General features: G+C 41.3%; 1 protein-coding gene across 2 annotated transcripts in view; it reads right to left on the bottom strand.

Annotated features, from left to right (window-relative positions):
• KDM6A (lysine demethylase 6A) overlaps positions 1 to 22,674 on the bottom strand; it is a 307,417-nt gene that overhangs the window by 104,310 nt on the left and 180,433 nt on the right. For both annotated transcript variants that reach the window (XM_054973328.1, XM_054973329.1), the window contains exons 7-9: positions 13,205 to 13,259; positions 11,872 to 11,906; positions 6,900 to 6,993 (exon numbers count right to left, since the gene is read on the bottom strand). In XM_054973328.1, coding sequence (XP_054829303.1) covers positions 6,900 to 6,993; positions 11,872 to 11,906; positions 13,205 to 13,259 — 184 coding nt within the window. The remainder of the gene's footprint in view (positions 1 to 6,899; positions 6,994 to 11,871; positions 11,907 to 13,204; positions 13,260 to 22,674) is intronic.

Below are 22,674 nucleotides of genomic sequence, written 5' to 3'. Positions count from 1 at the left end.
CCCCCTGCTTGTTCAGATAATGCATGGTAGTTGTGTTGTCCGTGTATATCTGAACATTTTTGTCCTGACAAGGTGGAGGAAGGTTTTTAGGGCAAATCGGATAGCCCTTAGTTTCAGAGGGTTGATGTGAAACTTTGACTCGTATTGAGATCAAAGGCCGTTCACCTGATTGTCTCCAGAGTAAGCCCCCCACCCCAACAGAGAAGCGTCTGTGTAGATGGAGAGGTGAATGGGACTGGAACCGAATGAGGTCTCTATCATTAGGTTCCATTTGTTGTTCCACCATGACAGGGTTTTGTGAATAATCCTTGGAATTGAGAACTGCTTGTATGGGTTCTGGTAGTGCGGATGAAATATTCTGACAAACCAATTTTGTAATGGCAGGAGCTGGAGTCTGGGAAACAGGACTATCAATGCCAGAGAGGCCATAAAGCCTAACAGTTTTTGGATTCCCCTTGTGCTTTGATGTCTAAAAAAGCACATCTTGTTTAGTTACCCGGAACCGAGCTATTCGTTCCTTTGGGCGGGGGGGGGGGAACCAAGCCAGTGGGGAGTCCAACACTGCTCCTACAAATGTTACCCGCTGCTGTGGAACCAAGGAAGATGTCTCCAAATTGACCTTGAGACCCAGCTGTTGGACCGTTGACTGTATTAACAAGGTGTGATAAGAGACACAATAAGCCAGTCGTCCAGATAGAGAAATATGGTGCAACCCTTCTCCCTGAGGTGGCCGACCACTACTGCCATAACCTTGGTGAACACCTGAGGGGCAGAGGAGAGGCCAAAAGGAAAGACTTTGTATTGGTATCTTATTGAACCAAAGGTATTTTCTGTAAGAAACATATATTGGGATGTGGAAATATGTGTCCTTTAGATCTACAGTAATGAACCAACAATGTTTTTCCAAAAGAAGCGGAACATCCTTTAATGATAACATATTGAACTTTCTCAGAACAACAAACTTGTTTACAAACTGGAGATCTAAGATGGGGCGGGAGTCCCCTGACTTTTTGTTCAACATGAAATAGCGGAAGTAAATGTTATTGGAACTGGAGGATGGAACTGGTTCTACGGCCTGTTTCAATAGTAAGCTCAGCATGTCCTTCACCAAAAGTGCTTGAGGAAGGGAGAAGTTCAACTGGGAAGGAAAGTTCAGGGGAATCGATTTGAACTCTAGGGTTCAACCTTCCCGAACTACTAACAGTACCCAGAGCTCTTGGGTAATTTTCTCCCATGTAAGTAAGGGCAAGGACTGACAGGGGAGGAAAGACAGTCAAAACCTTTGTTTGTTGGAGCCCCACTGCTCTCTGGGGGAATTGGAATCATCCTTGGACTTGTGACGGTAATACCGCCATCAAGGTTGGCTGGATGGAACTGTAGAAGTAGCATGTTTCTGGTTCCGAGAGAAATGCTGGTTCTGTTGATTTGAGATGGGAACCGATTTTACCTGGGGTTGTAATGAGGATAGGGTCTAGGAGGGAACCGGTGTTTGTATGGAATGACCAGGGCAATCCCTAATGACCTAGCAGTCATCTTATCATCATTTATTTTCTTAAGTACATTGTCAGTGGTTGACGAGGAAAGATTGTTTCCCTCAAAGGGTAGGTCCTCATTCCTTAATCTATGCTGTGGAGCTAACACAGTGGTTCTAAACCACGCATGCCTCCAAAGCACAATGACAGATGCCATGGCTCATTTGGATCAATCTCCAATGTGTCTCGCAGTGAGAATTTGTTGCTTTGAGAGACAAAGGGCTTCTCCTTGGGAGAATTTTTGCAAGGTACCGTTTCTTATCAGGGATGAGACTTAAGTAAGGGCCGATCTTGTCCCACAGGAACAACTGGTACCTGGCCATAATGGCTTCATAATTGCCAAGATGAGAATTTACAGCTGATGAAGCATAAATCTTTCTTCCCAACACATCAAGCTTTCTGCCCTCTTTATCTGTGGGAGCAGAATGACCAGGACCCCATGGAAAGACCCTTGCTTTGTAGGGTTTTTGTAATGATAGAATTAGCAGGAGGGTGGTTGAACAGGAACCCAGCCCTGTCTTGCTTGATCTTAGAGAGGTTAACTAACTTTCTTGTGGTTGCTGGCGTAGATGCAAGCGTAGACCAAACTTCCTTCATAACATCTATCGTCCCCAACATGATGGGAAACACCACTGGGCCCATTGAGTCAGCGTGGAGAACCTTGAAGACTGGATCCGTCGAAGTCAGAGCTGAATAAGTCACTTCAATTTCCAATGACCTTGCCATTCTGTCTAGTTGTTCAGAGTAGAAGTGGTCTTCCATGGGAGACACAGCAGAGTCCTCCGTGATACAGTTGGGAGGGAATGGCTCAGATGCCAAGTCAAAACTGGAGTCGGAACAATCGTCAGGATGCGTAGGTGGATCAAGTGTTGGTTCTGCAGATTTGGTGTCTTCAGGAACCTAGGAGGAACTGAGGGAGGTCTTGTCTTTGCGACTGAAGGGTGAGGTTCTGGAGGGTAGTAGTCCTCATGCAGATAGTAGTAAGGGATTGGGGAGAGACCTGGAGAGACTTCCATGCCATAGGTGTAATAACGGTAAGGAGAATCATAGAAGTATGGAACCCATGGACGTCTGTGACTTCTAACAACCGCTAGATAACTCTTGGTGTCGGCTGGAACCAAGGAAGCTGCTTCCTTCTGTGCAGGTTGCACTGGGGTAATGGAGATAATGACACTCTCTGGTCTGAGAGATCGCCTTCTAGAATGGCAGGAACCGAGGCCGACTGAAGTTTCGGGGTCGGAGAGGGCGTTCTTGGAGCCACAAGCAGGCTGGATGCCACAGAGACAGATAGAACCAAAGATGAGGACCGCCTTTTCTCTTGCAATTTTGGGGTCGGGCACTTTTCAGTATGCCTCAACTTTAACTTGGCTTTTTTCAATGGTGGATCAGATGAAGACTGAGATGGGCTGGAATCTTCATGAACTGACTGGTTCATATTGCTGGTGGTTGAAGCTGAAGTAGAAGGAACTGACTGGGCTGATCCCCATAATGCTGCTTTTAGGCGCGATGCCCATTTGTGTCAGGCCTTTGCCATAAATTGCTTGCATACGCCACAGCGCTTGGTATTGTGTGCATCTCCCAGGCACATTAGGCATTTCTCTCGTACCCATCAGATTGGGCCATCTTGGATCCACACTTATGACACTTCTTGAAGAGTGCCTTCGAAGTCATCTCCTTCTTCTCACTTTCTTTATTCTATTTTGAATTCGAAGCACATCCTTCTTCAGCAGTGGCAAAAGAAGAACCGAGGGAGGGATCAGCTTGTCCCGCCTTTTATAGCCATGCCCACTTAAAAACCGAGCAAAACGGCTGGGCGAGTGTCTTGCACCTTTTGGAGCTTAGATATGTCTGCAGCTGGCCTGTGCATGTGCAATTCCCATGTGGAACTCTACAGAAAACACGACAATGAAATTGGGTTCCATCTTTCTTGGGGAAGGTGTTTGAGGATGTTTCAAAGATTTCTTGGATAAGTTGACACATTTCAATCCAGTTTCCAACCAGTTTTAGAAGGAGATTATCATGGTTACTCTGACAGATGGCCTTTGCTAGGAATGGTACATGTGATTTACCTTGATTCTCCTGGACATTTCAGTGGTTTACTACATATCATCAACCATGGATGGTATCCTTCTAGACCAGCTGATTGGAACAGGCATCACTGTTACTGTGTGCTGGTGATTTTGTTTTACCTAGCAGAAGTGTTTCAGCAGCTGGTTATAAGGGAAATACTACTCAGTTTCTTAACACGTGTGCCATAAAATCCTATACGGTTCCAGCTTCACCTCCATGTTTACTATAAAAGCAAATTTAACCACCAATAATGTTCCCTTCTGGTTAAGCAAGATCTAAGGATGTGCACTTAAAACCACAGTATTTCTGGGTTCAGATTCAGGAATTCAATGTATTCAGGTATTCAATGGTATGTGGGTCCCTTGGTACAATTTCGGGATTTGGGCTTTTCCTGGGATCCCAGAATTATTTGGGCTGCATTATTCTCAATGAAAGATTTTTCGGGGGGGGGGAGGGGGGAGTGAGGCTGGAGTAGCTGTTTTTCAACCAAAGACACAAAAATTGCAAGTGAACTAGTAACTAAAAGACTCTTCCTCTCAAGTTTCAAGTAAACTGGACCAAGAGGTCCAGTTCTATGGCCCCTTGAACAAGATACTCCCAAGTCATCCTACTTGCAGGGGGGGGGGATTGGGAGAAAAAATCCACCCTGGGAAATGGCCCCACACCCACAAAGGAGGGGGGAAAGAAGAAGAAGCCAGCCACACCGACAATTCTGCTATCCACGGGCCAGGTAAGGCTTGTTCAGCTGCAAGCCACCTTCCCATTGCCTAGGAAATGCTTTAAAAAGAAAAAGGAAAAAAACAGGCTGGGGATCCTTAAAATTCTGGCTGTGGACATTCTCAAATATTTCTGGAAATATATAGGACCTGGATACCACTATTCCTGAGTATCACTCTGGATACCCAGAAATACTGAAAAGGTATTTTCTGGTATATATTGTGATCAGATATATCTGAGCATACATCACTAGCGAGATCTTCCCATTGTTATCCATATTCTGATCACAACCAGTTTAGACTACTTAAACAAGTTATGTGTGGGACTGCCTCTGGAGATGATCCCGAAATCATAGTTGGTCTACAAAGGTGTCATTCATATACTGGTGACATCCAGAACTATATCTCTTTTAAGCTTACCGATTGAACATTCTAAACAGGTGTTTTCAAAAGGTTATGACCTAGATGAGTGCCAAAATTGGCAGATCAATCCAGATAAGACTGTGTTGCTGCTTATCAATAATATAGGTAGAGACTGAGGTGTGAACCTTCCTAGAGAGAGTTGTACTTCCTTGATGGAGCAGGTTTTGTTGATAAATACACTTAACAGAACATCTCACGAAATTCATTTGTGACACAAAGCACATTTAACCACCAATAACTGACTGGAATTACATACTGAGAACTTATTTGCCAGTTCTGAAAGAACTCCACTGGCTTCTATTACATTTCAAAGTACAATTCCAAGCAGAAGCTCTTACGTTTAAAATTCTTGAATGTGTGACCACAGTATTTGAATTGCTCCTATATGAACCTGACAGCTCAAATCAGCTGGGAAAACCCTGCTTTCTGTGTGTCTGTTCTGAAATAAGATAGGTGGTTAGCAGGTACAAGGCCTTCTCTGAGGTGATATCCTGTATGTGGAACTCCTTTCATACATTCTTTATGTTTAGTGTTGCTCACTGACCTGGATGTCTGGCAAAAGATAAAAGTTTTGTTGTTTTCCTTGACCTCTGTCCTCACTTTTTCCCCAAGGTCCTAATGTTTTAGTTTTCACCTGATTAGTTTTTTGGTTTTTACTGTGTTTTCTGTTTTTACTTTGTTTTAGAAGATTTCTTTAAAGACTGCTTAATTTTTTATTATAAATTGTGTGTAGCCTTTTGTACACTTTCTTGATGTTTTATTTGTTGATTATTTATTTAGATATTTATACCTTGCTTTTCTCCATGAGGACCCAAAGCAGTTTTACAACATAGTTATTCCTTCTTCAGTTTTATTCTCACAACAGCTATTCTACATATGCGCAGGACTGCCTCTACAAATATACCTCACTCATCTGAGCAAAGATCTCTGAAGATGCCACCCATCAAATCGGTAAGATTGACAGTTGCTTATACTTGAGCATTTTCGGTTGTGGTTCCAACCTGGTGGAATGTCCTAGCTGATAAGCTAAGATTCCCACACTTTTATCATTCCATAGAATGTGCAAAACAGCAAGGACTTTTTATAAAGGAAATAGAGTCATAGTTCAAGTCTGTGAATTTTTCAGGTAGCTTTCATTGCTTTGTTTGTTGTATACACCATACTATGAAAGTGTTTCTCTAATTTTGTGGTATAGTTTTGTTCTATTGTTTGCTGTATGTATTATTTTATTTTAGTGATATATTCGTTAGTGCACTATTCCCGTTCAAAACTTCATTGTACTACATTATTGACTGTATATACATACTGCTTTGATCGACTTTTTTGTTTTTAATTTATGTATTCACTTTGAATCTCAGTGAGAAAGGCAGACTATAAATGTATATAAACAGATTTTGAAAATACACTGTGTAGGCATAGAGGTATGCCTATAGAACATGAGTTTGATAATTACATGCCCCATACTGAAACAGCTGCTGCCACATCTATCCAGCCTTACTATTCTACAAATGCTTGTCAACAAAAGGACAATGGAGAAAAGGTCCACCCCCTTCTTTTAGTCATCAAGCAAGTATGCTGTTGCAGCTTGGAATTTGCTTCACCCAGCCAAATGGAGACAGACAGAACTTAATTCTACCATCCTGCCAGCCAACAAACTTCTGTTAGTTGTAGCTTGTTGAGAAACTGGTAGTCATAGTGATAGCTGCTTCCAAGTATTGCCAATTTATGTGCGTTACTCCAAGGGGTGGGGTGCATTTAACATATCTGTATAATTTCCTTTTACAGTCCTGAGAATTTATAACTATGTTACAGACTATGTGAACTTCGAAAATAAGGGAAGATAAAAACCAAACAAACTAAAGTGGGAGCAAAGCAATTAAGTTTGACATTTACTTAATGGATGCTAACTTCATTTTGAACATTTCATAGAAAAGTAGGTTAACACAGTTGGTAATAAATATAAGCAAAACCCTGTAACTGATCACCAATGCTTAGAATGGGACCAATACCCATCCAATGGAAATTTATGATATTTTGAGATATTTTTTTTTAGAATACTCAATATGTTGAAATGTCTTGTGAATCCAAGAGACTGTACAACCTCCCACATCCACAAATACTGTTTATATTTATTTCTCCTCCCCAAACTTCTACTTACCTAGCTGCTGTAATACAGTCGCTTTCACTTGTGCAGGAAGATTTTCAGTCTGTAAAAGATGTTCATAAGCTTCCTTTGCAGAGTGATATTTTCTCTTTAACAAGAATAAGGCATAAATTACAACTTTAATTTATAAACTCAGATTGGCAGTATTGTAATTAAAACATATGATACTAATTATAGCTTCTACAATACAGAATACTGCTTTCACCAATAAAATACAAACATCAATACAATTAAGAGCAAAAAGAACAGTCAGTTCAGACTTTACATAATGAAACAGATTTAATTCAGTGAACTGAAGATCTATCTATCATTTCTCTTGATTTTACTTAATGTAATCCTTTATTCTGCTACATTTAGGATGCTGTACTGTGCTAAAGACTGTGGAGTCCATTTGATAAATTTAGAATGTCCAAACTTTACACCAAAATGAAGGTGTTATTGATATAGTTTGCTAAAGAAAAAAATTACCAAAGGAACACCCATTAAATAGGGCATGAGAGAGAAAGCTCAACCAGTTGTTAGTTAAATGATCCTGAATGCCCTTTTTTTTGGTATCCTGGTATTCTGCAGACCAGTATTAATTAACTTTTTTACAAAGCATATAAATCAGTAGAGAACTGTATAGGAAGCGTTGTGGACGCTAATCCCAGCTTCCTCTAATTAAAGCTAGGATTTAAGAAGGTCTTCACACTGCAAACACTTGCAAATTGTCTAACAATATCTGCTTTTTGAGTTCAGTATTTGCAAATACTGAACAGATCATGCCACATTTTTACTATGTGACTGATACTGAGGCCAGGAGGTTGGATGAATCATCATAAGGCAGTGAGATCTTGTTATTCATCGGGGAACACACTGATGAATAAGTAAATGAGGGGGAAAGGGTAACACAAACAAAAATTCTAGATGATTTCCTAGTTAATGCAAGATATGCATACGTGTAGATATAAAACAATCAATTTTCAATCTGGAACAGTTTTTAGTCTATCACCTTATTGTTATTTCTAAGTTGCTGCATTATTTGTAATTGCACTTTCTACAGAAATGGTTTATTTGTCCAAGTCACATACAACAAACTAAGATCAAGAACTTTTCCAAGTTTTAAATACCTAATTGTGGTAGACAGGGAAAGCACAAAGCAATATAGTCTCATTTACAAGCAGGGATTATTATGGGAACAGTACTCATTCTCAGGGTTTTTTTCTGGGAAAAGAGATGGTAGAATTCTCTATTATTACATGTGCGCGTGCAAAGCATGTGCATGCTCCTGGAAATTTGTGATGGTGTCACTCCTGGAAGTGCCATCACTCCCCAAAATGATGCCGCTTCCCCAAACCCAGCACAATGCATTACGACGAGATAAATGTTAGTAAGTTTGAAAAATTACATTATTATAAGAAAGGGTTTGTTTCCTTTCTGTATCCTCTACAAAATGTGAAATCTTCCATTCCCTTTCCCAAACATTTCATTTCTTTGGAATCATATTTTAAAATATGCAAGAAGGAGGGGGCCTCTAAAATCCAAAACCCATCTCACAGATCTAAATTCTAACAGATTCCCTCTGCCAACATAGGAAAAAAATCCAAAATTCTTTCTCAAAATTTCAGTTTGAAATTCCTAATCTAATGAATATTGAATTTTCAAATTTTCAGGGAGGGTTTTGCTTTACTGGAGTAATTCAAAATTATATAATCAACTTTAACTGCATTAGATTTATACTTAGTTTAAAATGGCTTTTTTTTGTTGCCTGCCAACTCTACCTTACAAATGGCTAAGCTGTTGTGACATTGTGAAATGCTCATAAACGTTCCAATGTCCCAGACAAACAATATTCATAAAAACTTCCTTAACACACCCATATGTCCACTGCAATTTCAGTGATGTTAATCAGCTGAGGGTGGGGAAGAACCATTTGAGTTACAGCTGTTAAGACATAAGAACACCTATGTGCTGATGACTATATTGATGAAAGCCTTCTGTGACTTGGACACAGCTATCCATTCGTAGCATAAAACCGGAATAACCATAACTGATATTTTAACTAATACAAATAACCATAACTGATATATTTAACTAACACAGAACCAATCTGCATTCAAAAGCTGTGGGAACCATAACAATGTCAACTTCAGTCAACAAAAGAATGAAAGCAACACACACACACACACTACCCCACACACCCCCATGAAAAGAAAGCAGAATGAACTCAAAGCAGCACACATACACACACAGCTCCACCCACCCACCCCCGAATGAAAATAAAGCAGAATGAACTCAAAGCAGCACACACATATACAGAAATCCCTGAATGAAATGAAAGCAGAATGAACTCAAAGAAGCAACACACACACAGCCCCACCCACCCACTCCCCCAATGAAAATAAAACAGAATGAACTCAAAGCAGCTTAGCCTCCCCTGCAGCCAGCCCCAGCAGCTCTGCTCTCTCTCTCCCTGAGAAATGAAAAAAGCAGAATGAACTCAAAGCAGCTAAATCTCCTCTGCAGAGCCTGTGCTGAGCCCCAGCTCTCTCTCACACACACAGAGGAATGAAAAAAAAACCAGAATGAACTCAAAGCAGCTAAACCTCCTCTGAAGAGCCAGCCCCAGCAGCTCTGCTTGCACTCTTTCTCTCACTCACTGAGGAATGAAAAAAAGCAGAATGAACTCAAAGCACCTAAACGTCCTCTGCAGAGCCTGTGCCAGGCCCCAGATCTCTCTCTCTCTCTTACTCACTCACTCAAGAAAGCAGAATGAACTCAAAGCAGCTTAGCTTAGCCTCCTCTGCAGAGCCTGCAGGGCCGAAGGGATCATGTGGGCAGATTCTAGAGCTCCCAGAACACCATTTCGGAGCGTTTCGCCTCAAAAAAAGCCCTGCTCATTCTATTAATTATAATGATTTCTTTTTTCAGGCTGACAAAGCCTTACATTTTTGCCCCAACAAATTGCACACCCTCTTTAAAAACTGATATATTAAATAATTTTGGAGCAAACATTGTATGTTAGATTTCATTTTATACTTTTACGAATCACTATATCTAATAGTAAAGTGGGCTGAGGAAGGCTTTTTATATTCTTGCAAATTCACCAAAAGAAACCCCAGAAATGGCATGATGAGGACAGAGTATGCTCTAATCGTCACAAAATGTTGAGAGCAGCTGAATAAACTAAGGTTAGGGGAGGGAAGTTACTCTGTAGAAGCTCCCAATAGTTCATGGAATCCTGGAGAGGGAGATATGTGAGAGAAACTCCATATAAAATCAAAACATAACAGTAAAAAACTGGTGGTTTTCACACAGATCCATGGACAAGAGAGGAAGATATATCAAAGCACACTTTGAAGTTTGAAATCTCCTAAAGAACAATTTTTTTAAAAACCACACAGCAAGTTGAATGTCACTTAACTGACACCCGCTCTGCAATGGAGGTACACAGATTGAGATAAAGGAGGAGGTAAAGGGGCAGGAGGAGAGAAAAATTTGGTATTGTGCCTCTAGTTCTATAATTGTATCCAAAAAATAGAGAAAGGACTTTCCCCCCCTAAAAATGTTTCTTTATTCAAAGGTAAATCCAAGTTATGGAATAAGAATGCTTGCTGTTAAGAGCTGTATTGACCAGGGGTGTGCGATTCGGGATTCTGATTCAGGAAAAAATCCTGAATCAGGTCAGATTTGGAAAGATTCGGGTTCCCCAATCAGGCCCAACATTCCAGCTCAATTCGGAGATACAGAATCAAAGCTTTCTGAAGCGATTCAGATCACTTCGGATAAAGTGGGAGCAGCCCGCAGCACTCTTCTGTTTAGCAAACAGAAAGTGCTGCTTGCTTTCAAACTTCCCGCTCTACCGCTTCCCCCCCCCCAATGGGAGGGGCGGGGAAGGAAGCTTGAAAGCCACCCTTTTCATGCCTCTTGCAAGTGGCATGAAAAGGGGCACTTCCTTCCCCGCCTGTCAGCTAAAGCAAGTAGGCATGGGATTTGAAATGTAAAGTGCCCTGGGGCGCTTTCAAAACCCACGCCATTTGCTTCAGCTGACTGGCAGGGCAGCCTCCTCCCTGCCTTTCAGCTGAAGCAAGTGGTGCAGAGTTTGAAAGTTAAAGCACCCCACCATTTACTTCACCCATTGGGTGAAATAAGCGGCAGGGCAGTAGGTTTAAATCTATATTTTTCTAGCCACTTGCAATTGGCTAGAAAAGTGTAGGTTTAAACTACCTCACCACTTACTTCATCTGATGGAAGGGGTACAGGAGGATTGCCTTGTCTCCCATCCATTGGGTGAAATAAACAGCAGGGTGGGAAGTGTGAACGTGACACTTTTCTTTCTGCTTGCAAGCAGCAAGAAGAAGTGTTGCTTTCTGGTGTGCTCTGAATCACGGAGCATACCGAAGTGGGTCAATAAGTGATTTATGAAGCGGCTTGCTGCTTCGGAAATCATATATTTCTGACTCTTTCCCGCTTTGGAAATTCCGAAGTGGGAACCCCAAATCTTTTTTTGTTGCACACCCCTAGTAATGACCATTTTGTCATTTTGATTTTTAGAATAAAAGACTACAGGGGTAAGAAGAATATCACCGCCACCCATGAAGCAGAGAACATTCAACTATTCTGTCTTACTTCCCTGCTCTATCTGCTCCTACTTTGGCAGTAGTCCCCCCTCCCCACACACCTTATTAGAGTTTCTTTTTCTTATCTGGAGTGATCACTGAGTGAATAGAATTATGTCAGATACGGCTATGTGCTGACAACAAGGAGGACAAACAAAGCCCATTAGATCAAGGGAAATACCTTCCTGAATAGGTGAGGCACTCTGTACCATTTCAAGGCAATCACTGAAAAGTTGCTGGGAAGGGGAGAAAGACTTCTCAGTCATGGAAAATATGTTCATGAAAACTACTTCCTTCAGCTTCACCGTACTTTCTAAAAAAATTAATACCGACATATATTTAACATCCAAAGTGTCTGTAACACTTACCTGGGTTTCATGCAAGTGGGCAATATGAAACTGAACTGCAAAAGTAGAGATAAGGAACAGTAAGTTCAAGGGAAATGTGTACAGAATCTGATGAAGGAAACTTAACTCTTGAAAACTGATACCCTGGAAATCTTATTGATCTTTAAGATGCCAATGGATTTGAATCTTGCTCTCATGTACAGAACTGTGTTAGGTTCATCTATTTATAACCTTATATATCTCTGTATGGATACTAAAATCGGTCAACTGGGCAATGCCACAGAGAAGGAAAGGATCTCTTCAGACAACAGAAGACCCCAACCTTTACCCAAAACACCAGTTTCAAACACCAGGATTCAAACCCTCTCACAAACCTCAAAAAACTGTGGTTGCACACATACAGCCATGAAGCTTACTGGATAATCTTGGTCCACTTACTTTTAGCCTAAACTATCTCACAAAGTAGTGTAAAAGGAGAAGAGATAATCATACCAAGACAGATGAGACAGGGGCTTGAGAAAGAACCAGGAAAAACAATGGGCAAATGTGAGGAACCAGATTATCTAGAAATCCAGTTGTTATTCATAAAATATAATAGTACAGTATAGTATAATAAATATACTATACTAATATACTATACTAATAATAAATATACTATTTAATAATACTTATACTATGTAATATTTTAATTTCACTATATGAGGTGTTGTACAGAACAAAGGGGAGGGAAGGTGGCATGGCATAGCCCAATCTTGTCAGATTTTGGACGCTAAGTAGGGTTGGTTCTTGGCTGGAAGACCACTTAGGAATGGTCCGATGAGAAAGGCAATGGTAAACCACCTGTGTTTCTCACTTGCCCTGAAAGTCCCTTTGCTGGGGCTGTCATAAATGAGGCGTAACTTAAGGGCACATTATATACACATAGAACGTAGAAATGACTATGAACACAGAAATTACTATGGTTCTGTTTCTGCCATGGCTCCACCTGAGAAGATTTCTGTCCAGCAGTGCTGCAGAAGGACAAGAAGCATTTAAAATTAATTGCTGATATCTACTACTGAGGGTGCCTGGCAACTACTTCAGAAGCAGAGAACTATATTAACCATAGCCTTGTAGCCATAGCAGAAGCAGTTATATTGATGGAGACTTCTAAAAGGTTTGTCTTACAGTCTTCCAAATTGTGCTACTTGCAACCCTACTTTAAATCTCTTAAAAATTAATTCTTTTGCTTGGAAGTGATTCAAGACCTTTGCAAGCTACCTTGGATGCTAATATTGGTAAGAAAGGTACAGACACTCAAATCTAAAAAGTAACTTGAACAAATATAGACATATCAAGTGCATGAACTACTTACTTTCAGCATTAGACAAAGTGCAAGGATTGCAGTCAACCAACGCTAACCGAAAATGCTGCAAAAGTGAACAAAGAAATAAGCATTTGGCACACTTAAACATTTAAAGTTTTCTCCTCCATTGGAACACTAGTACACATACATTAAAATAATTTTTTAAAAAACAGCAGAGTATTTACTTTCTTTAGGAGAAAATTCTTTTATAATATGATCCAGTAAACTTCAAGAGACTGAAGTTAAATGATAATGTATAGTAAATTAGTATATAACCTTCCTTTCTAGACAAATGACTTGAATTGAAGCCAGCATTGTATGCAGAGAAACATGGAAGAAATTAAGGGCTGCTATTATTACTTGTACCATGTTCTCATACACTCATATAAAATAAATGAAAGCCCCCTCTCAAAGTAATCACATGGCATTCCTGTTTCCTGAAACATGTAAGGTAAGTATTTAAAATATAAGTCCCTTTCTCTTTCAGAAACTAAGGGCTTTCCATGGAAATACTCCATGATATGGAATGAGGAAACCCCATGAGTTTAAGGAGAACAGGAAAATTTTCACAGGTTTCACATCACTGCCTGATTTTAATCAGACACATTAGGAAGCACATATAGAATTATTCTGAAGTATTACATTAACTAAGAGTAGACCATTCTAGAAACATTTAAATTTCCAGAAACTAGTTTTAAAATGTTAAAATAATAGTGCAGTAACAGGTGACGGTACTCTATCATCTTCAACACAAGTCAGAGAAAAAACAGGAACAACTTAATTACATGCAAATATAATTTCAGGGTCAGCAAATGATATTCACCCATTCTATCAGAATAACAATGTTTTATATTATAAGCATGTCCTCATTCTATCATATAAATGAAACGTTATCACTAAGTATTTAAAAATTTTCAGTAAAAATCACAAATGCGTTAATCAGGTCATCTACCACAAATGCAAAGCAAGAACTTTTTTTAAAAAAGGTGCTATAGCAACCAATATACTGACAGTCTTACAAACGCAACAAATTTGTTGGCTAGGAACAATTCAAATCTGTACCTGCACAAACAGCTTCATTCTTGGTAACAATCTCACCATAAACAATAGATCTCTAACAAGACTCCTCTGCATTATTTCTTTAAAAAATACATATATAAATTTTTAATCTTGCCAAAGCACATATATTACAAATCATGTTTTAACTGACTTTTCTAGCTCGTTATCTAAAACTGCAATATACTTTATATCCCATAACATCTTATAGCTGATTCACCTATACCAACAAGTTTTAAACCCCCTAGTAAACCAGAGAATTGAAATTTTTCATAAGAGGAAATATGTACATTTATATACAGAGTCCCATACAGCAAAAATATAGCTTTATGTAATAAAATAACCACTTTACTATAGCAATAAAGATCACAAAGAACACAGCATAGATCTATCAATAACCAATAATACTGTTTAAAAGCCACATTGAAAATAAGCAATTAGAATTAAAGATGACTCTTCAGTTTTTCTAGTGAGAGGTACTAATAAAATGCAAAATCCTTTTTGTAAACTGCAGTTCTATATTGTTCAATAATTTTTAAACAGAAACATTCTATTAATTAATCTTACTACACCACTTTATTACATACAATTCCAAAATCCCAGAATACCAACAATTATAAAATGTAAAAGTTTTCTAAGACCCTTTCATCTATCACATGGTAAAACTATGCAGACAGCACAGAACATGTGGGTAAAGCTACTAATAAAACACCTTTACTGGTTCAAGCACACACACTCACAGTCAACCATATATGTAGAGCAAACCTGGAAATTGAGTTGCATTTATAATAGATTCCTCTACTTAGGTATTAAATAATAAAAAGAACAAAGCTTCTTTGTCAAAGGCAATCAACTATTTACAGTCTCCAGTATTATAACCTACAAAATTATCACATTAAATATCCAGCTCCAAATTTCTTCAGCAAATCAAAGCTAGCAAACATCTATACCTCCTACAAATATTGCAGTACTGACGCTGGCTACTGATGTGTGAAATAGTTATATTATGCAGGAGACGTTACTGCAGTTCAGAGACAGCACACAATACCTCAAGGTAGACATCCATCCACATACATTTAAATCATGAATAAGAAGATTTAACTAGGAAATCAGAATACTTCAAAAATTATAGCATAAAGCACAGCAGCCAAAGACAAGCACAGTTTGATTTGTAAAGAACTACAGTTTCACAATTAATCAGGAAATCTTTCTGTCAAAGCATCTTATCTGACAGCTGATACAATTGTGGTAAAAGTTGATGACATGACCTTTACAAAGAACGAACATGCAGTGCATGAGTATTCAAGACACTAATTCTCCCATATGTAGACAATCTCTTCGACACTGCACATGTTTAACAATCTGCTCAGGGCTAGAATTCTCTAGCTCTCAGTTGCTCAATACTTTTGTAACTTCATTTCAAAATGCTTCAAAAACACCATTCATATTGCATTAGCAGTATTTAGAATGCTTTCCAGACACTTTTTAAAGTGCACATCAACTACATTGATACTCTGGAACTTTAATATTTTCTTCGCCTCTAAATAGGTGATGAAAGATGTCCTACTGATAGTTCCAAAATTCTGTATTACATCAAACAAACCATCTTTAGAAACCTGACAATTTGGATATGAACTTACCACACTGGAAAAGCCTTATCCCAGCTGAGTTCAACTCTCAGAGATGGTTTTTCTAACTGTATGACCTAGGTATCATGTCTGATCCTGAGGGAAGTCTTTTGTTCAGATAACTGGGACACAGAAAGCCTTGCATAATCAAAGTACTGGCAGACTGCCAAGGCTACATCTGACAAGCATGCTGAGGGCAAGGGTGGGAGGACGCACAGCACATGATGCTAAATCAACTCCTTAGATTACTTTCTAGAGTCCTTCAAAACTGGAATTAATTCATCTCTCTTTTTTTTTTTAAGGAAAGGAGGACTGTATGGCACAAATGCTCTCTTTCACCCTGTAATGCACAATTAAAACAGAAAAACCTACTAAATGACCAGGACAAAAGAAGGAGAATAAAACATTTTATTTATGTAACAAGAATGAAACAGATCTGATCTACATGAGCACAAGTTCAGATCAAATGTTCTGAGCTTATATTCTACTAATGCAATATTCTAATGAAATATTCTACTTCAGTGAAAATGTTTGGGTAAAAACTTGGTTAGACACAGGTCATTATTAAATGCGCAATGACAAGGCCAAAGAAAAAAGCTTGTGAAATTTAACCATAGCCAAGATTTTGAGGAGAAGGGAATTAAGATGTACACTTGGATATTAAAGAAAAATAAATAAATGAAAATATCATTTCCCTTAAATTTTGTTGTTATAATGAAAAAAATATAAAAGCCCGTTGTGGAAAACATACAACTGGCTCTAGAAAACTGATTTGGCTGAGCTCTACAATGAGCTGAATCAATCCAAAATGAATCAGTTCTGGCCAAATTGGGCTGCTGCAGAGCCCAGGAGTGCTGCTGGGGGGGGCACAAAGGGCCCTGGAGCACTCCTTCGCTCTGCAGCCGCCTAATCTGACCCTGATCTGGGCAGTTGCAGGCTGGCAGTGGGGGGGGGGGCGCAGAAAGGGTGGTGGAGCATTCCTGCGCGCCAGCCACCTGATCCGACCCCAATTTAGGCCAGATCAGGTGGCTGCGAGCCGGGAGCATGGAGGGAGGAAAGGGCTGTGGAGCGCTCCTTTGCTCCACAGCCACTTAATCTGGCCAGCTGCAGATGGGGAGCATGGAGGGGGGCATAAATGGCAGTAGAGCACTCCTGTGCTCCGCAGCTGCCTGATCTGGCCCCAATCCGGGCAGCTGCAGGCTAGGAGGGTGGGGGCATAAAGGGCAGTGGAGTGATCTTGTGCTCCGCAGCTGCCGCATCCAGCCTCGATCGAATGGCTGTAGGCCGGGAACACAAAGGGAGAGGGAGGAAAGGGCAGCGAAGCGCTCCTGCTCTAAACAGCTGCACAATCCAGCCCTGATACGGGTGGCTGAGGCTGGGAGCACGGAGGGGGGCGAAAAGGGCAGTGGAGCACTGCTGTGCTCTCCAATCATCCGATCCAGCCCAGATTTGGGCAGGATTGGGCGGTTGCGGGCTGGAAGCACGTGGGAGGGGGTGGAATGGGGGGTGGAGCACTCTTGCACTCTGCAGCCACCCGATCCATCCCCGATCCAGGTGGCTGTGGACAAGATGCACGGAGGGAGGGCAGAAAGGGCAGTAGAGTGCTCTGGCCATCTGTGGGAGGGAGCATGGAGGGGGGTGAAAAGGCTGGTAGAGCGCTCCTGTGCTCTGCAGCCACTTGATCGGGCCCCAGTTCAGGCTGGATCGAGCAGCTGCAGGCCAGAAGTGTGGAGGGGAGCAGAATGGGCAGTGGAGCGCTCCTGCACTCCGCAGCCGCTGTATACAGCCCCGATTCGGGCCAGATCATGTGGCTGTAGGCTGGGAGCATGAAGCAGGGCGAAAAGGGGTGGTGCTCTTGTGCTCCTCAGCCGCCCGATATGACCACAACTTGGGTCAGACTGGGTGGCTGCTGGCTCGGGAGAACTGGGGGGCAGGCAGAAAGGGCCCTGGAGCAGCATACTGCAGTGTGCAGGAGCTCGCTGTGCCACCAGGGAGTGTGCTGAGAGGTGTGTTCCCCTGCCAGACAGGTAAGCAGGGGCAGGGGATGAGGGTGGGAGCGGGGACTGGTAACCCTACCTGAGGCCATAGGCTGCTCCACTGCACTGGGCCTTACCGCTCCTGCAGCAGCCTGTTCGGGGACTCCTCGATAAGTTGTGTTGCTGACAACTCAGCTTTCATCCCCGTGGAGAGGTGTGTGAGAGCCTCACTTTTTATAAAGTAGGATAACTTCAGATTTGTGATATTTTAATACCTATTTAATAGAGATCAGGGATCACAGAAATCCAGGGGGAGGAAATAATGTCAAGTAATAGGCTTTTCTTCTCCCTGTCTGTGTTTCTTGTGCTCTGTTCTGGTGCCATATGTGCTGGGTTGGCCAAGTTATGAGGCAACTGGGGGACTCCTCCAGTTATTCCAGGACTATGCAGGATCCAACAGATCACATCAGGGACCTTATTACGATTGTGATAGTTGAAGCAAGGGAGCTAGGCGATATAGACGAACAACTGCATCGAGCACTACAAATGAGATCACTGCGAGTCCCCCTCTTCTATGTGTTGCCGAAAATACATAAACAGATCTCCCCTCCCCCAGGCCGTCCGATCGTGTCGGGCTGTGGCTCCGTGTTAGAGCCACTGGCCATACTATTGGACTCCCAGCTACAAGCCGCTGTGGCTAAAATAGGCCCCTTAATTCATGACACTCGTGATTTTATTAGGCAGATAGAAGGAGTAGAGATAGGAGATGACATCATTTTTTTCACGATGGACGTGAACTCCCTTTATACCATCATCCCACATGAGAGCGCCGGAAGGGTGGTGGAGGAGGCATTAATCACTAGACAAGACAGCCGCTTACCGGTCCATTTCTTATTACAACTTTTGGATTTGGTTTTAGAAAAGAATTACTTTTGCTTTAATGACTCGTTCTATTTCCAGCTGCAGGGCGTTGCTATGGGTTGCGCTGCGGCACCCAGCATCGCCAATTTGTTCATGAGTGAGTGGGAACAACAACACATTTTGCATCCCTCGAATCCTTTTAGGGCCAATATTATCAGATATTTTCGATATATTGATGATCTTTATTTCCTTTACAAGAATCCTGAACAGCTAGAGACTTTTGCCAGTGGGTGAACCAGAGAGACAACCACGTCAGATTCACGTGGCAATATAACATCCAGGAAATTGCATTTCTGGATATTATTACATATAGGAATAGTGACAACTTAATAAAGGTCAGAACTTATAGAAAAAAGACGGATCGAAACTCTTAACTGGAGTTCGGTTCCTTTCACCCCCGCCATTTGCGGGAAAATATACCGTACGGACAGTTGTTACACATTAAACGTAACTCCTCTTCTCCTTTGGATTATGACAGGGACAGCAAAATACTGTGTGATGATTTTATTAAGAGGAATTACCCACAGGAAGTGGTCAAATCAGCATGGATGAAGGCTGCCTCTGAGAGTAGGGAGTCTCTTTTCACGACCAGAACATCAGACCCCGGAAATAGAATCTGTTGGGCAGTTGATTACACCCCCTTGTCTAGTAGCATCAAGAAGATCGTGCACAAACATTGGAGATTGGTTGAGAGTATTGCAGGGTGTGAAACTGAGACCAAGGGTAGGCTTCCGAAGAACTAGAAGCTTGAAGGATGACCTGATCCGTGCGGATATACGGTACAGAGACTCCATGTCAGAACTACCGCAGGGTAATTACAGATGCGGCCGCTGTCAGATGTGCTGTGTCCTTTGGGAGGGTAGAGAAATAGTACTGAGAGGACAGAGTTTGCGCTTTATCCACTTTGCCACCTGTCAGAGTGCTGCAGTGATTTACGCTATTGAGTGTCCCTGTTCACTCCTGTATGTAGGATGTACAATAAGACCTATTAAGGTGCGTATCCTGGAGCATATATCCCGTATTCGGAATTGTGTTCAGGATGCGCCCCTAACACAACATTTTAATGATAAAGCACATAAGGAGAATGCCATTAGGGTGATCGTACTGGAAGTTTTACACATACAGAATCATGCCAACACTCAAACATTACTGCTCCATAGAGAGGCTTATTGGATCCACAAACTGGACACTGTCCATCCAGGTGGACTTAATCATGACCTCTCCCTCGGGTGTTTCCTTTGAAATTAGCTTTAGAGATAGAGTTAAGGGGACTGCTGAGCCCTCAGTAAAAGTGACTGTGTTGGGAATCTGGATGAGTGAGCAGGGTCCCTTTAAGGGGTTGTGTGGTGTCAGCCAGGATAGTATGTAATGGGTAATTGTTGAATGGTTTGGCTGCGCAAGAGAACAAGCACAGCCGCCGTGTTATGGGCTTTCAAGAGTGTTGGTGATGAAATAACGTTGGATTGTGCTCTGTCCTGACCTGATGGAGGTATATTTTTATTTTGTTATAATCCATGGTACAAGAATAATTATTCTGGATATGAAAGCAGTTTTGAACTTTGTATTTTAGTGAACTGCACGCTCCTGACGAAGGAATCACGAAATCTGCAGCGTGAAGCCGGCCCCAGATTGGGCGTGGTTTGGAACTTTGCCTTTCATTTCCAACTGTGTCACTCCTAATTGATCTGGAAGGACTCAGGACTGTTTGTCTTTGCACAATACCTCATATAAGAATTCATGAAAAGACCTATGGAGTTATAGCCCTACTGTTCAATGTGTATGGATGTATTTTCCCTTGTAAATCTGTGATGACTATGGAATGAATGTATGGGTATGAATTCACAATGTGGATGAATTTTCACTATTTATAGCACTTGCACTTTGAATATACCTTTTGTAAATTTATTGCTGAGTATTGCAGTTTGCTTCCCGTGGACTTGTTCCCTTGTTGTACTTGGGTTGGCCAAACCAGCAAAGGACCAGCAGGCAGAGAATGATCCTCTTTGGCCTTTGGTATAATCTGTGAAATAAAGCTCCAGAGTGCCTGGATAGAAAACCTCCTGAGAACCTTGCATATAATGCCCTGAATTCAATAGTGGAAAAAAACAGAATAGTTATTGTAATAATTTCAAGTAAATGTGTGCATGTATTTTTAAATGCTTGGTTTGAGCTAGGTGAAGAGAGGGGTTAAGGAGAGGGATGAGTGAGTGATATGATTGGTTGATGACTGAGAGTATAGGCAGAGTGAATGCAGTTTAGACTGAGAGTGAAGAGAGAAAAGTTTTAGTCAGAAGAAAGCAGGCTAGCTGTGTGCTGCCTGAGTATGCTGAAGTATTTATGAGAGAAATATAACCTGTATGGAACCTGAGCTGAGAATGTTTGTGAAAGAACACTTAGTCAGGGAAAGAGAGGCCAGCTGTGTGCTGCCTGAGCAGGTTTAATATTTCTGTGAATAATAGTTAGAGAAAGAAAGGCAAGCTGTGTGCTGCCTGAGTAACTTAAAGCACGTCTGTGAGAAATATTGAGTCAGAGAAAGAGGCTAACTGTATGTGAAGCCTTAGAAGAGATCTGTGTGAATGAGTTTAAATGAAGTAACTAAGAACCAAGAACTACTTTTATGAAACCAATACGCTTCTTGAAAAATAGTTTATTTTGTTTTGTTATATCCCAGAGTAGCTGTCATTGCTATATCCCATTCCTATCCTCAGGGCCACATAGAACCACGAAGGAGCCTGACGTTTAGGCACGTTACAAAAAGGAAAACTTATATAAAATAAAATATCTTGGAATGGAAGATTTGTATTCACTTACCGTGAAGCTTCCTTTCTCAGTGGTCCAGGAGTGGGGCAGTCCTTACTTTTGGGATATAGCTCCTCCTCTCCGAAGGCAGGGTCAGTCAGCTGATTTTGATCCTGGAGGGGAGGGGCTTGTCCCTGGAATCACCAGTCTGTTCCCAAGCCCTGACTCCCCATCATGATACCAGAAGGGAAAATAATAACTCCCCTAAATTTTTTTTTAAATAGAAAGATCCCTCCCTTGAATCCACTGGGAGGAAGACTATCGTCCTAACTCTTCATCCAATCCTAGAAGCCGCCCTGCAAGAAACTCAGGTGGGCAGGACTGCCCCACTTCTGGACCACCGAGAAAGGAAGCTTCACGGTAAGTGAATACAAATCTTCCATTCTCCAGTGGTCCTAGGAGTGGGGCAGTCCTTACTTTTGAGACATACAAGAGCAGTGTACCCCAGGGTGGCTAGTCCGGCTTCCAGGTCTAGAGGATGTGTATTAGTACCTTCCTGCTAAAGGTTGTCTCTGGGGAAGACAACTTATCTTAGACAATTATTGGGAAGACCACCTTATCGATCATTTCTAATGACTAAAGGATTTATAGGTTGCCTGTGTAGCTGTTTCCCTTAGTCAGTGTGCCCTGACATCTATGGGCATCTCCAGACCTCTGGCTTGACATGCCAGAATTATGTACCCTCTGCTTTACCTACTTAGCCAAGAAAAGGACACTCTGGGTCCCAAGAAGGGCCTCCTGCAAACACACAACTAGCGTCCCAGACTTCTGAAACACTGTTTAGTCCTGCCCAAGTGGAATCTCACATCTCTACATATATCAAAGTAGTGAGATTTATTTATTTATGTATTCGTTTTCTTCCTGTGCTTTGGATTAGATTAGAAGGAGGTAAGTACTATCTCTCCTGTCCTATGAAAACATGAAGTTCACCTTTGGAAGAAAGTTGTTTTTGTTCATAATTTGCTCTACCATCTTGGAGGAAAGAGCATGGCTCTCTATCTACTGCTAGTGCCTGCCATTCTGACACTTGTCTAGCTGATTTTTATTCACATCTGAAAGATGGTTTTAAAGGTTAGTTCCTTTAGGGGACATGAGGTCA

The sequence above is a fragment of the Eublepharis macularius genome, chromosome 3 (assembly GCF_028583425.1).
Source record: "Eublepharis macularius isolate TG4126 chromosome 3, MPM_Emac_v1.0, whole genome shotgun sequence".
Classification (NCBI taxonomy): domain Eukaryota; kingdom Metazoa; phylum Chordata; class Lepidosauria; order Squamata; family Eublepharidae; genus Eublepharis; species Eublepharis macularius.
The sequence above is the reverse complement of the archived record's forward strand: the minus strand, read 5'-3'. Positions and strand labels throughout refer to the sequence as shown.